At 53.8% G+C, this 15,270-nt stretch overlaps 3 protein-coding genes across 3 annotated transcripts; all 3 read right to left on the bottom strand.

The window, feature by feature from the left end:
* Window positions 1-371: 371 nt before the first annotated feature.
* TRA1 (transcription-associated protein 1) lies at window positions 372-12,126 on the bottom strand (the record flags this gene model as incomplete). Its single annotated transcript, XM_062909911.1, has 2 exons — window positions 372-12,004; window positions 12,072-12,126. 2 exons carry the CDS (start codon window positions 12,124-12,126, stop codon window positions 372-374), a joined length of 11,688 nt encoding a protein of 3,895 aa, XP_062768755.1.
* Window positions 12,127-12,224: 98 nt separating this feature from the next.
* Window positions 12,225-12,750, bottom strand: QC763_0039140 (uncharacterized protein; the record flags this gene model as incomplete). The annotated part of the gene is made up of 2 exons (XM_062905605.1): window positions 12,225-12,232; window positions 12,564-12,750. 2 exons carry the CDS (start codon window positions 12,748-12,750, stop codon window positions 12,225-12,227), a joined length of 195 nt encoding a protein of 64 aa, XP_062768754.1.
* Window positions 12,751-13,625: 875 nt separating this feature from the next.
* QC763_208610 (uncharacterized protein) lies at window positions 13,626-14,372 on the bottom strand (the record flags this gene model as incomplete). The annotated part of the gene is made up of 1 exon (XM_062909910.1): window positions 13,626-14,372. The coding sequence occupies one exon, from the start codon at window positions 14,370-14,372 to the stop codon at window positions 13,626-13,628; it is 747 nt and encodes a 248-aa protein (XP_062768753.1).
* Between the last annotated feature and the right edge of the window lie 898 nt (window positions 14,373-15,270).

Genomic DNA, 15,270 nt, shown 5'->3' with positions numbered 1-15,270 from the left:
ATTTGGCGGGGTCGCGAACTCAGGTGAGGTCTTGGAAGGGTGCACGGGCCATATTTCACTTGCCGCACTCAAACATTAATAAACTCTCAGGGTCAGCAAAAGTGTAAACAAAAACATGGCATTATTGGTATCAAACACCCCATAAACCTCAAATCTAATCCCACACCCCGTCACATAATCCATCTTTTCCCCCTTCTCCCAAACCCATACATAAACCATGACGAATCCTTCGCTGTGATCAACCCATCCATATAACCAATGCAAACGCTCACTCCCATAACCCCCTTAAATAAAATCACCATGTTATTCATTCTCGTGCCCGTCCATCGCCAAATCACCCCCCATATCATACACCTTCCCCCTTCCCCCCCTTACAACCAAGGCATCCACAACGGATCCAGCGTAACCGCCAAACTAACCGGATTAACCGCCTTGCTAATCAAGTCAATAACCGTCTGATGCGCCGGCAGGTTCGCCGCCGGAGCCTGCGCCAACGAAACCGCCTTCTTGACCACAATATCGCAGTTCGCCTGCACCGTCTCCCGCAGCTGAGTCTCCGTCAGGCCCGTCGTCCTGTTAGACGTGAACCAAAACATCATCTCGTCCCTCACATACAGCGTCAGGGCATGCTCCAGCTGGAACTGCGGCTCCGTCAGGCACCGCGCAATCGCCATGATGGACGCGGCAAAGATCCCCTCCGTCGCCAGGGGGCCCATCAACGTCTGCATGTTGGGTGTCAGCCGGAAAGGTACGTGCTCCGAGTGGTAAAAGATTGGTCGGTTTTGGGCAATCTGCGAAAGGAGCTCGGAGCCCCAGATGTTGCCCGTCTTTCTGGAAATGTTGAACTTGTTGGGGTATCGCTTGTCGATGTGAAGCGTGTACGTCATAAACGTCAGCGCCGCCAGCTGGTAGGCAAACCGGCGACGGAACAGCCAAAACTCGGAAAAGTCGGGGTAGGCCAGCTGGAAGTACTCCAACGTGATGGTGTGGTCGACATACTTTTCCTGAATCGCACGCATCACCTCCAGACGAGCCGTATTCAACTGCTCTTGTTTCTGCTGCGGAGTCAGGGCCTGATTAGGGTGGGCTGGTCCAGAATGTCCCGGGGGGCCGGAGCGGGAAAAACTTACACCTCCCTTGTTGTCCATGAGCGCTCTAAGCTTTTCCATGGTGTACATGATGGGCTCGTCCTTGGAAATACCGTTCCGACGGCAGTGGTCCTCGTAGATGGCCTGGAGCGAGATCCAAGAAGTGTCCTCCTGAACTAGACGGATCGTTGGCGCAATCGGAATCATCAACGGCAACGTGAACTGCAGATCGCGGCGACGGCTCTCCTTCTTGCTGGCTAGTGTCTGGTTGAGTTGGCGGAACAGTTGCAAGACGCGCTCCTCACGACGGCACTGGCGATGGGCAGGATGCTGGACCATAAACGCATGCATGCTTCCGTCATGGCCACGAATCTTGAGACGGCGGTGCGTGGAACCCGTGTTGCGCACAAGGTCGACGTTGGGCAAGAACCGCTCGATCCGGATGAAGTCCTGGTTCTTGTCCTTGTGCTGGAGGTATTGTCCCGGGACCTCGACATCGTCAAACTTTTGGTACCGGAACTCGCTGAGGTGCGGAGAGTAATGCGCAAACGACTCCAGTGGCTGCGGTGTCTGGCGGCGGTCCAGCTTCTCTTCGAACTTGTCGCGCCACTTCCTCAGTTTGTGAATGTACTCATACATGGTGGGTTTAACTCTCACAAAGTCGGCCTCGAAGGAGCTTCGGATGTGAGCTGGGAGTATCGTCTCCGCAAATTTGATAATGTTGGACTCAGTTGCCTGGGGCAGCTTGACCTCTCTGGCGTACAGCTGTGGCGACCGGCTCACATACGACAGGCTGTCGTTGAACAAGGCCACAATCAAGCGGTACGCATCATCATCAGGCGGGCACTTGAAGTGCTTCTGAATCATATCCACCATTGTCTCCATCGACAGAGCCAGCAGAGGGAACGCAGTCTTGAGCACGCTCATGATATCCTCAGTGAGCTCCCAGGGCTGCTTCTTGTGACCTGCTTGCTGCTCAGCCGGCACAGGAGCAGCATTGTTGGGATTGCCAGCCTCCTTAGGCTCAGTCTTGACCTGGTTGGCATCGCCGTTCGCCGTGGCAGGTCTCGACCCATCAGCTCCCTCAGTCTTTGCCCCGGCAGCTCCTGCTTCCTGCTTGGCAACCGCTGGTGACCCGTTAGGCTTGTTGGCAGCAGCAGCAGCAGCTTGCTGACTGCGCTGTCGAGCCTTGTTCTCCTGCGCCTTCTTGATGGCAAGATAATCTTCCTTGCTGGTGCGAAGCTGGAAGTAAAGTGCCTGAGGGAACGTCTTGGCAATCTTGATGAGAATGGCAAACACCCTCGGCGCCTCTTTGTGCGAGATGCCATTGAGAAGCTGCGGCACAAACGTGATCCACCACCAGACGTGAATATCCCCCTTGAAATCATCAAACCCTCCGGCAATGGTGCCATTGGCATCATCCAGGCTGAGAAGCCAGAGAATTCGAGCGACCAGCTTCCGAGACTTGTAGTTCTTGTAGCTGGAAGCAGCCTGCAGATAGCTCGTCACAGCCTGCTTCGCCGTGCTCAAGTCTGCCGGGTTGTCCTTGAACTTCCGGTCGTTGAAGTAGCCCCATTCGGCCCACGCCTTGGCTGCGGTGATGTCATAGTACAACGCCGTGCCGTAGGAGCCATCGGCCTCCTCCTTCTGGCCAAGCTTCTCCTGGAACATGCCCTTGAGAGTGTAAAACTCGGCCTTTTGTGTAGTGTTGAAGTAGTTGAGGTTGGTGTTGTTGATCACGTCCAAACCGTTGGTAAGCTCATCGGCGTTCTGATAATGGCACTTGGCCTGCTCACGGAGCTTGAGGAAGGCTTCCTGGATTTCAATGTTGGGGAGCGTGTAGATCCGCGTGAGTTGAGTCACGCAGACATCCGGCAAGGCGTGCTTTCGCGCGACGTGAGCAAAGCGGTTGATAATCCATGCCGTCTCGTGATATCCACGGTAGGCATACGAAGCGCCACCAGCATTCTGTCCCTGCGCGGGAACCAGCTGAAGATAGGTGTTGTTGATCAGCCCAAAGATGTGCTGTCTCCAAGTCACCAGATCATGCCAGGCCACAATATCGTCCCATGTATTTGGCAGGCGATCGCGCCACGTCGTGAGTAGCAGTTTGAGCTCGCCCGACTTGACATCAAGGTTCTGCTGGGTGGTGTTGGCAAGGCTCGTGCAGATGATGCTAGCATCGTGCAGCTCGACGAGCTGCTGGAAGTTTTGCAGAACCGGGATATGCGCAGCCGTGAGACGCTCAGGAAGCTGATGCCACTTGCGGATTGACAGTTGAATGGCCTCGTCGACATGACGGTTGAAGTCTTGCAAACTCTCCTGCTTGTGGTAAAACTTGATCAGCGACATAAACGCCCTGAAGAACGTGCGTCTTGGTGTCGGCGCGTCCATGACACCCGCAATTATCGTGTCAAGACCCTCCCTGTTCTCGGCGTTCTGCCAATACTCCTGACTCCGCCAAGCGCACTCAAGCACAAGGTCCTGGAAGTTCTCGTGCTTGGCAAAGTCCTGGAGGACGTCCCACTGTTGAAGCTTCTGCGCGCAAATCACCCACTGGTCCTCCCACAGCATGTACTCCGACTCCGAAAACGGCACGACACCTGTCCTAGCCTTGATTTGCGCGTTTTCATACATGCGCTGAGCCTTCTCCCACATGCCATGCTGCTCATACGACAAGGCGGCATTGCTTTCCACAAACTGGCAACGCCTACGCCAGGTGCCATAAAACAAATCTTCCTCCCCAAGCGAAGCATAAAGCTCAACCAGAGCATCCAGGTTGCTCTCCCGAACAGCCACCGAGTCGATCTCGGGCTTGATGGCAGCCTTCTCCAGTTGATACAGGGCCGTGTACCACGCATCATATGTCTTGGCCGTGAACTTGAGCACATGAGGCGGGATCTTGCAGTCAGGCCAAGTGCGAACCGCGGCATTCATAAGAGACTGGACCACATTTGGTCTCTTGTCAATCTGGCGGGAGTGGTAATCCTTGGTCAGGAGAGTCACCATTCCGCGCTCGAGATCAGCCCGGTCCTCCTTGGCTGTGGCAGACCAGAACATGGGAAACAAAGCCACCCAAAGCTGGTCGGAAAGCTTGGGATCGATGTGCTGCAACTGAGTGATGGGCTCAAGAACATCACGGACCCTCACGTCACCAATCTCCGAAATGAACCGGCGATGGCTCGCCATGAAAGCCTCATACTTGTCATCAGGAATCAGCTCTGGCTCGCGAGAATCCTTGGCATAAACACCAGCAAGAGCCGAAAGTGGCAGCGTTCGGAAGTCGTCGCTCTGAAGCTGAATCGTGGGGTTCATGTCGACACCACCAAGTAGAAGCTGTGATGCCTGGGCCAACCAGTACGACTCGCCCAGCGTCTCCCAGTTCTGGTTCAGGATGACATACGCCAGTCGAGTGCTCGCTGTCTTGGACAAGCTCTTGTCAAAGATGGACATGAACTTGTTGCGCATCTCGACATCCTGAGCTCTTGTGCCAATAAGGAACGCATGTTCCAGACGCACCGTGAGCTCCGTCCGCGTGATCTTGGGATCCTCATAGATGCGAATGACGAGGTCCAAAAACTTCATCAGCAGTTTCGGATCTTGGCGATGCTCAAAAGTGACCATCTTGTGCAACACGGCCGTTTTCTCCTTCAAGGACGGCCATGTACCCTCGGAGCGGAACACCCAGCCCTCAACCATCTCCAGGATCTTCTCACACAGCTCGACATGCAACGACTTCTCCACAAGGGTCGCCAACACACTGAGAAAAGGGCGACGGTTGTCTCCAAGGATGTCCATCCGCAAGGCAGTAACCTCGATAGCCTTGAGAATGAGGCACGTCTGGACTTGAAGATCGTACGGCTTCATCTCAGTTGCGCTGCTTTGGCCGTCCGCTGGGCGCGTTCCGGTGGTTGTTTGGGCCACAAAAGCATAATGAGAGACATGGTCCCTGGCCAGCTTTGCCTGCAACGACTTCATGATGGCAGGTATGTGCTGGTCGATCGACTCAGGCCTGCGGCGCCCAAGAGACCATAGGATATTGATACCAGAAACGTAGTTGCCAGCATTCATGCTTTCAGTAGCGATGTTGGACAAGAAAGTGATAATCTCGGAAGTCTGCGCCTCGATCTCGCCATCAGCATCGGCATCCTCCATGGGGACGTCTTCGGGAACGGCATCAAGAATGCGCTTGACGATCGGCTTGATGTCCAGGTCACCGTGATACCCCCCGTCGTCATAATGCAAGCAGTCCTGGATCTCGGGGTTTTCGCACTTGAGACACTTCTCCAGAATCCGCTGGATCTGGGTCATGTTCTTCTGGATCCAGTCATCAGACTTGAAATTGAGGATGGTCCGAACAACCTGCAGAGTATTGATGATGTTGGTGGTGAACTTGTCGTCAAACTTGGGACTTTCCTTGTCCCCGGATGGCTCCGCCGTGAGAACAGCCACAGCCTTGTCGCTGACAAGAACGAGATCAGTGACGTTGGGGAACAAGTCTACTTCGAGATCTCCCCAGTATTGAGGCTGCAAAAGGTTGTAAAGCAGGGTCAGGGCCTTGCAGCACAGATCAGTCGAAGGCGGAGCCGGTGCGGGAAGAGATGGTGTCGCGGCGGCATGCGGCCTTGCAGAGGGAAGCGGGTAACGCTCATTGAGCTGAGCAATGAACTCCACCAGATACTTGATCATCTTCTGACGGGCCAACGCAGGAATCTGGTATTCACCACGCTCCGGCTGTCTAGTGGCCGAAGGAGAAGAGCCTGTGGCGTCCTCAAGCCTCCGCTTCTTCGTATTTGGTGACTCGGACAAGGCACGAGGTGGCTCGGTGGGCTTCCCTTCCACCCTTTGCTTTTCCCACTCCCAGATGAGCCACATCATGTTCAACGCAAGCTTCTTGCTTTCGTTGGATGGGTTCGGAGGAGACGCGACCTTGCGGAGACACTGAATAATGACCATGGCGAACTTATCACGGGAATCGTAGAACAGGGTCGGATGCCGGACCAAAAACTGGAAAATGCAAGCGATCTGCTGTGCGTTCTGGCTCTCCTCGGCCAAAATCCGGCGGGGTGCCATAGCCCAAGGCGGGTTTCGATCACCTGGACTGACCGCGCAATGCTTGGGCATAACAGGTGCCATCAACTCCAATGCCTGCGTGACGAGGGACCGCCCCTCGTTCTGGTTTGTCTTTAGCAAAGACGAGTAAATTTGGGTCACGATCTTGATGGGTGTTTCGTAATGGGCGATGAAGTAACCTATTACCACATACGCCGCATGCTTGTTGATAACATCATCCAGACGGATGTAGGTCCAGCCAAACTTGATGAAGTCTTTCCTAAAAGATTCAAGCATCCCACTGTGATACTTGACGAGCATCGCCGAAAGCTGCAGTACCTCCATTCTCGTGTGATCGATGCGGGGCTGAGAAAGGTCGTCATGGGGGCCCGTTGGATTCGCCCTCCAGATCTTGGTGTTGATCGAGTCAATTACGGACTTGTCCAGGAACTTTGGGCCAGTGGTCTTGTTAGGCCAGTGGCGCATGACGTCCATCGCGAGAATCGGGTTGACAATGTTGTGGATGATATACCATTTCGTCCGCTGAGAGGCCGTTCTCCCCGCATAGATGTCAAGACACCGCAGCACCACCGCTCTCCAGAAATCGATACTGTTGCTGGAGATGATGTGCTTGTAAATGTGCGAGAGCAGAACCTGCGTCTCGCGGAAGTCATCGGCAGTGACAGACTCGATCAAGCTGAGCAATGGCTCCAGGTCCTCAGGCTTGCGCTCCAGAGCCTTGGTAAGGATGCTCATGAGCTGTTCAGATGCTTGATCAGCTGGCAGGCGCAGATGTGGTGGCAAGGAGTTGTTCTTCAAACTGCGTTCAAGCTCCTTGCCGACCTGCTTGAGCCAGTCAATGCGCTCCTTGCCGTCCAACCAGTACATGAGGTTGGAGCTGGGGAACTGGCAGAGAGCATCCAGCAGGTTGATAGTGTTGACAATGGCAACGAACTTGTTGTCCTTGTTCTGCTGGCCAGCCGTGATGCACCTTTTCATGATGGTGTCCACATTCGCAGCACCCCACGCCCGGAGCTCCTGGCTGTCTGGGTGTCGGAGAGCCTGGGACATGAACCGGCCATATTTCAGCTCGTCCAACTTGCCAATAAACATGGCCCAAACATCCGTAGCATACTTGTTGAGGTAGCGGTAAAGCGGCACACGGAAAGGGCTGAGATGAGTCCGTCTCAGCTTCTCCTCCAGGTCAAGGACGTTGTCAACAACCCGCTCCTTGAAGTGCCTGGCAGCATCCGGCAGCAAGTGGAAGATGTTGAACACGGCAGCAATGACCTTCATCGACTGTTGTTGCTCGAAAAAGGTAAAGGATGCCTCCTGCAGGAAGGCCGGATCGGCGATCTGCTTGATGTGATCCAGCAGACGGGAACCGATCTCGACCTTGAAATAAGTCGTCAAGAGTCTAAGCAACCGGGCAAGATTCTCCAAACTATGGACAGTCAATCGCTTGGCGTCCTGAAGACTAGCGAGAACAGGCCGAAGCCCCGACTGGAGCAGATCTTTGGGAAGCTTAGTCGTATGCTGGAGGACAGACCTCAAAGCATTGTTGGCTGCCTCGATCGTAGGCTGAGAGTCGGAGTAAAGGCATTTGAAAAACACGCCGACAACCTTGCCCCTCGTCGGGTTATTCTGCCCTTGCCCAAACTCATCGAAGCTCATGGCGCTGCTGAGAATCTTGATGCAAGAGACACGGAGATTCACAATGAAGTGCTGTGTCCTGAACTCGAGGGCCTTCTGAGCGAGCGAATCATCACTGGCATCTGCCAGAGCCAGAGACTCCATAAGCAGTCTGTTGAGATCGCTGTCAAAAGGGACGAAATCCTTCTTGAGAGACATGTAGTAGGAGACGGCATCCACAAAGCCGATCTGAATGGCGAATGGAAGCGCACGCAGAGGCTTGTTGAAAATCGGCCGCAGCAACTGTGCCTTGTTTGGCTCAAGCAACTCCCACACCTCGGCGCCAGCAGCTTTGGCGATCAACTCGAGGGAACGGCGTGCCGTCTCACGCACATGGCGGTTCATGTGGGACAGCTCCCCATTCAGCATCACAATGATATTGGGAATGCGAGCAAACTTTGGGTTGACCTGCGACTGGGGTGTCGGTGGTTGTGGTTGTTGTCCTGCAGCAGGAGTCGGTGGCTGTTGATGGAAGCAGTCTGACTTTTTGATCCCTTTGGTGAGTCTAGTCAGGAGCATCTCAAGAGTGACCTGCGCCGATCTTCTGGTCTTCTCTGACAGATCCTGAGGCATATCCTTGATGACGTACATTAAAGCACGTACGAAGTCCATCTGCTTCGACACAACCCATTGATCTCCGAGATCAATGTCATTGAGCAGGTACTTGATCCCCAGCGTGCCTCCGGTCTTGGTGAACCACTCCTCCTCATAGCATCCATGGCAAAAGGCAGACGCCAGGGTGTTGAAGAAGGCAAGACGCGAAACATTTTTGGCGTCGTTGAAGATGGTGAGGGCCGAATTGTACACCTCCTTAATCATACGCTCGGCTGCTTCTCTGATCTCGGGGTTCTCTGATGCAAGCGAGTCCAGAATTGCGTCGGAAAACACCCGAGAGTCAAGGAACAGAGGTCCCTCGCCCGCTTTGTGGTCAAACGGGCTGACCAATCTCTTCATGTCAACCAGTGCTCGTCCAACCTCGACAATGGTGAAATGCCGAGCAAGATTCATGAGAAAGCCATCTACCTCCGACTTGAAGGCTGGGATAGACTCGGCAAACACAAGCGCCTTGATGAGCCGCTTCAGCAGCGCCTCTTCCTCGTTCTTCTTGACAATTGATCGCTCCCGATCGGTGGTTTCAAAGGCAGAAATATCGACAGCCCTGTTGCGTTTCACCAAGTCTTGCGCCTGGAGCCGTACCAGACGGGGAAGATCATCCGGAAGGTTGTCAAACCCGATGCGGAGCTTCACCTGGGCCGTGATGAGACTCAAGGCCTGCTTCTTGTAGTAGGCATCATATTGTTTGGCCGCAACACTTGACAGGCCTTTCCCAGGCTTTGGCGTTTCCATCAATTTCTGAACAGCCAGGTCAATTCCGAGATGGGCTGGGAAAGCTCTGTCTCTCTTCGACCCAATCAATCTCACGTCAAAGCTGGCACGATCATCAACGTATTGCTCAAACGTCACAGGCAGCGCGTCGGTCATGAACTTCCTGTTGCGACCTCCAAGCTTTCCGAGAATTCTCAGCGTGGTGTGGGCGTGGAAGTGACTGTAAGGGTGCGGCTTGAGGTGATCAAACAAGGCGGTCATGAGATCATCGATAACGGGTGCCATGATGGGATCAAGGTAGTCAGCCGTGAGGTTGTCAACGCAGAGCTCCAGTGTCCGAAGACCTTGTCCCACCAAGTCTGTACCTGCCCGAAGCGCTACTACCAGAGGGCGCATCAGGTAACTCAAGTGAGGTAGGAGGTTGCTCAGCCTTGCGGGCACCGTAAGACAAAGCTCGACGTAGAGATCGCGCTCGGATGGCTTGCGGGCAGCCAGCAGGAGGTTGTTCAGCACATCCAGCAGCATTTCCAACAGCGGCAATATCTGCTTGTAGAGATGCTCGAATTTGCCACCTCCAATACTTCTGAACAAGGAGCGAAGCAGGAAGAAATAATTCATCGGTTCCTCCGCCTTGGTCGACAGCTCAATGGACTTGGTCACGATATCCACCACATGAGGTAGCAGAACCTGCTCGTTGGACGAGGCGAACAGGGTAACCGCCATGAAGGCCAGTTTGAAGAGCCGCAGGAGAATGGCCGACTTCTTGATGTCGGCCGAGCCAACATCTTCGATCCGCTCCATAAGAAAGCGCAGAAGCATGCCGCAGAAGCTTGGGGAAGTGGCCTCGCTGGCCAGGAAGAACTGGGGAATGTGCAGGAGCGCCGTGTGCTCGTGCATCATTTCATAAAGTCGTGGAATTTCTTGTTGGAAAACCTCGTGGAAAGTAGCGGCATCAATGCAGTGGAAAACCGTCGCAAAAGTCTCCAAGAGGTCCTTTTCCTCCTTCCCACTAGAAACCATGTAGAAATTCGCCATGAACTCTACTGGGGAGCTGTACAGCGACTCGGTGACCGGCTTCTCGATTTCGTAGTATCTGAAAACGTAGGCGCCTTCGCGGAACAGCTTGATAATGACCTTGACCTCCTCGGCAGTAAATCCATGGGCAACTTCTGCCCATGGATGAGGGGCACCTGTCAAGTCAACACTGCCCTGTGGATTGCAACTCTTCAGCTGGTAGACGGTATTCTTGAGCCCGTTCATCAGGTTCTTGAACAGAAATTTGTTGTCGACCACCGGATCCGCAGCCCTGTCGCGAGGGTTTGTTGTCTTGATGGGCATCGCAGTGAAAATGTCGATTTCGTCCCACTCTGGCGGGTGCTTCTTGTCGGCCAAATATGTCTCGGGGAAGAGGCCAGCCGTTTGCAGGGCGTATAGCTTGGACAACTTGACCGCATTATGATATTGCCTGTTCATGGCAGCGAACTTGTCGCCGATGGCGTTCAGAATCATGATGAGATAATGCCTCGCGTCCACCTTGTTTGGCAAGCGTGCTATGCACTCAGCCATGTTGAGGAGAAGCTTCGCGCTCATGGTCTGGAAGCTGGTGCCCGGGAAATTATCCTGCAGATTGCGAGTGTACACTTCCACCGTCTTGCGGATTTGTTCTGGCGTGAGGCTCTCTCGAACGTGATGGATAAGGTCAGCCAGCATACTGTACGCTAGAGGTCTCATGGTCTCATGGACAGTAAGGCCATCTCCAATCAGCGTTCGCTCTTCCAACAATTCGTCGATCTTGGGCAGGAAGATTTTCCGGAAATTGAAGTTAATAATGTGCCGGATGGCCACCAGCAATTCTTTCCGCGCGCTAGACTTTTCCCTCGGACAGTCCTTGAGCAGGCGAACGACGATGTCTGGTAGAGAGGGCAGAAAGTCTGTGAGTTGTTGCGAGTACTGTCTCAGCAGGTAGGCCAGAAAACTCATGGTCTTCACCTGGGCGGTGATGAAGTCTCCAAAGGCGGCCCGATTCTTAATGTTTGGGCTGACACCTGTGTGGATGGTCCCTCGCGCCGCGGCATCTTTGTGTGCTTGATCCTGAGCTTTCGCTTGGCAGCTCAGGGCAGACTTGATCAAGGGTACAAAGGCCTTGACGTTTTGCGCAACCGTGTTCCTGTAGACCTGGAATATCGACACAACAATAATGGGACATTCGGACAGGACTTTAAAAGATTGCATGCCTTTGAGTAGCGGCCTGTTGGACTGCTGATTAGCATCGGCATTGAAATCGGGAGGACCACCAGTAGCGACTGGAGATCCTGGTCTCGGCGACTGTTGATGCGGCGGAAAGGCAGCCTGCGTACTACCGGGGGTAGACGGTGCACCTGGTGGACCGGTAGACGACGTGTTGTCGATCTGTTCCCTCACCACTCTATCCAATTGCTCAAACAGATCCTGGATCAAGCTCAGGAAGGTCTGTACTTTTGAACCGAGCACCGCATGTTGATGGCGCATGATATCCGAGATGGTCTTGATGCATATTATGGCATTGTCCTCGTTATCGGTTCGGACCAGGGTCATTAAGAGATCGACGACTTCTTCGGCATACGGCGCGAAGGGCTCGGGTGGTGACGGCTGGGTCGGAAGACGGTGGAGGATTTCTAGCACGCAGTTGCGCAGTCTCTGGGCGTTCGCCTGCTCGGGCGTGTTCGCTTGGAAGATGCATGGTGATCGGAGAATGATGATGAAGGCGGGCATCAATCGCTTCAGGAAATTCGGGTAGACCTGGCCAGTGGTATAGTGTTCGAGCTGGTCGCGCAGGGCCGTTGCTGCTTCGACCTTGACCCGAAGCTCTGCGAAACACGCTCAGGTCAGCTTGGACTGCACCAATGCAACGGCATGATAAGTAGGCAGCCTTACCGATGTCAGGGACACTGAGCTTCCGCACAATGTCTTCGAAGGTCCCGCTCGCCATGGCTGCGACATTCACCTCCTCGGCAGGTCACAAGTTGACAACCCGGTCGATGCGCAGCACAGTCGATAATGGTAATTGAAGTTTGATATTGACGGCTTTTAACTATCTATGCAGGCGATTAGTCCTCCGCTGTGCGATGGGTAGGAGCAACCTCGTTTTAGGTGTGTGGGTTGGTTGTGGGTGAGGCGCCTGATGGTCGAACTGGAAGAAGCTCTGGGAAGCTTCAAGTTTGTCGCATTTGAGAAGACTCACTTTGGAATCTCCATCAGCGCAGTGAAATTAATAAACAGCCGCAAACTACTAGACTTCTGTGAAATCTCTGCAGAGGCGGAGGGGTCGTGACTATTAAAAAGTATTCCCGGCGTTGGGTGGGAAGTGTAAAGTTTAAGACGAAGGAAGGGGTATCTTGAAAGTCAGAAAGTGACAAGTGAATTAACTGATGGAAGGCTGCGCTCCACGCTTCCTGGTGCTGCGCGTGTCAATCGAAAAATCCCAGGCCGTCGCGAAGCTGGGGGATGCGGCCGCGAAATCAAAGTGCGCTAGGCTCCGCACCATCAATCTTCCGGAGAATATGGAGGGGCCTTCTAGAAGCTGAGTGGCTGTTTGCCTCATGCCAAGCCTCATGACTAGTGGGGCAGGTACGTACCGTGGCACTGGGAGATCTTATCTTATCGATTAAGCACAGTCCCCCGCAGTCATCTTCCCCAAAGTCTTGGATCATCCCGGGATATTGGAGTGATATCACCTTGACCTGACTTGGCAACTCCGGAGCCAAGGTAGTCAACAACCACAAATGTTTCGACAGGATCTTGTCATTACAATATAATAATTGTGTAGTGTATATTACTATTTCTCTTAAAGGAATGTCTTGGTCCTCGCCATCAACCACTCTAGTAGTTTTCTGGTTCTCAACCCTCATAAACAAGAATGAATGGATACTATAGCAGAAGCCAGCCCTTATTACCCATTATTACCACCAGCCAAAATAGTTAACCTTATCCCATACCAATCCAACAATGCAAAAACGATTGTCTATAGTCTTCGTGAAAATGTTCTTCGTAATATGTATGTATGTCCAAGTGAGTGTCTGGTATCAATGTGTGACACCGCCGTGTATGTAAGCGAATGTACTGAATGATGATCCGTAGCGAGCGTGTCTTTCGAACAGTAGCGAATTTGTGGCCTTGAATGATTGTGTTGTGTCGTGAACGATTGTCGTATAAATCATGATTTGATCTCTTTCCCAAATGCTTTGTAAATGAATGCTAGGGGTGTAAACTCCCGTAACCCCGTGCTGATGCTGATGATGCTGATGCTGATGCTGATGCTGGTGCTGATGCTGATGCAAATGCTGATGTATGCAACGAATATGCGCCCCTGACAATGCTGAAACGACTGAACCCCTTATGAATGGTACTGAAACTGATATGTGTATGTCTGTGAGAAACGAACGGCCGCAGCTACCAAGAACTGCCTAGCAAGATAACTATGCGAGTTGCTCAAGCAGCGAACTTGGCAGCGCGACGGCCACGGACGGCGCGAGCAGCAGCACCACCACCGCAGTTGCCAGTAGGGGGAACCATGGCAGACACATCGCCGTTGGTCTCAACGGAGCTGCCAGGGTTGGGGAACAGGATATCCTTGCTATCGGCTCCGACAGTGGTGCAGTCGCCACCAATGTTGGCCGTGAACATGTCGGGGAGAGCAGCAAGAGCATCTTCGCTGCCCTCGGGACCCTCGATGCTGACAGGGGCGCAGTTCATGTAGAACTCACGGTTGCCGACCTTGTTGACCCAGGTCCAAGCAATGGTAGCGTTGCCCGTTGGGATGTCAGCGGGGATGGTGTATTCGTAGTTGTCCACACCCTCGAGCGCAGCGTTGTCGGGAAGAATGTTGCCAGCTTGGTTGCGGGCAGGGCAGCCGCCCTGGATCGAGTGGAGGACCTTCCAGACAGAGGCGGCGGTGGGCGGGTTGTCATAGGTGATGGAAACCTGGCAAGAGCCACCACCGTGGACAGCAGAGCCGGTGAAGGCCATGATCTGAGTCGACCCCTTCTCCATCGGGGTAGCGGTACCGACGAACTGGGCACCGGCGCGGGCCTGGCAGGGGAAGTTGGCGCCCGTAGGGTCGAGAGGATCCTGGACAAGAGCAGGGCTGGTGTAGGGGACGGGGGTTCGGAGGAGCATGTGAGCCTGGGAAAGAGTGGCAAGGCCACCGACGGCAAGGACAGACTTGGTGAAGAACATTTTGATGGTTGGTATCGGTGTGGTGCTGGGTTGGTAGCGCAGAGCTGGCTGTTACTAGAGTATCCAAACAAGGAATGACAGGACAAGTGCGGTCAACGAAACTTGGTCCTAGAAAGGAATGAAGATGGTATCTCAAAGGAGTGTGAGAGTAAGATGATTGCACCAGGCAATTAGAAAGGAAGGTGGGTCTTGAAGGAAAGACTGGAGCGGTTGATGTGAGTGTGAGGATGAGGAACCAAAAACTCCGTACCTGGAGGTTACCTGCTCCTTATATCCTCCCGTCCCAGCTCATCTCTCATGTCTACAAACAGCGGCACTGAGAACAGCATGTCGTCCGTGTGGGGACACAAAGGGCGAAGCCAGGTAGGTGCCTCTGATAGACAGGACCAAAACAAGGGCCGACGCAAAGAGGCCTTCGCAGCAGAGCATGGGATTCCCGCCGTGCTTGGCATATCCCGCCCGGGCTGGCACGGCGCCGCCCATGATGGCCCAGCACGTCTTGTCGCAGCTTGCGCCTATCCGGTAATGGAGCAGGGTGTACCGGCCGACTAACAACGAAGTTGAGTGGTTCCCATTGTGGTCTCTCCTGGTGGGGTATGTTTGAAGACCTGGTAGTAGGGCTGACCGTTCAGGGTCCAGCCGGCTGCATCCCAGGTTCAACACCGTAGACCCCACAGACATCACACAATCCCCCGGAATATCAGGTCACAAGAGGCCTTGCTGGGTCGACGGCCTAGAAAGTCAATGGCTGGGTACGGAATCAGTCGCTCTGCAGTCTGTTCCTCCATGACAGATCCGTATTTCCGGTGTCAGAGGATGTTGATGTTGTCCTGCGGCAAACGCGGCACGGCGGGCTGAGTGAGGTCCATGAAAGGGTATGTTCTGGGGTCTCGCGACC

This window comes from Podospora pseudopauciseta (genome assembly GCF_035222475.1).
Source record: "Podospora pseudopauciseta strain CBS 411.78 chromosome 2 map unlocalized CBS411.78m_2, whole genome shotgun sequence".
Lineage (NCBI taxonomy): Eukaryota > Fungi > Ascomycota > Sordariomycetes > Sordariales > Podosporaceae > Podospora > Podospora pseudopauciseta.
Note: the sequence above shows the minus strand (reverse complement) of the source record. Positions and strands in the feature narration are given on the sequence as shown.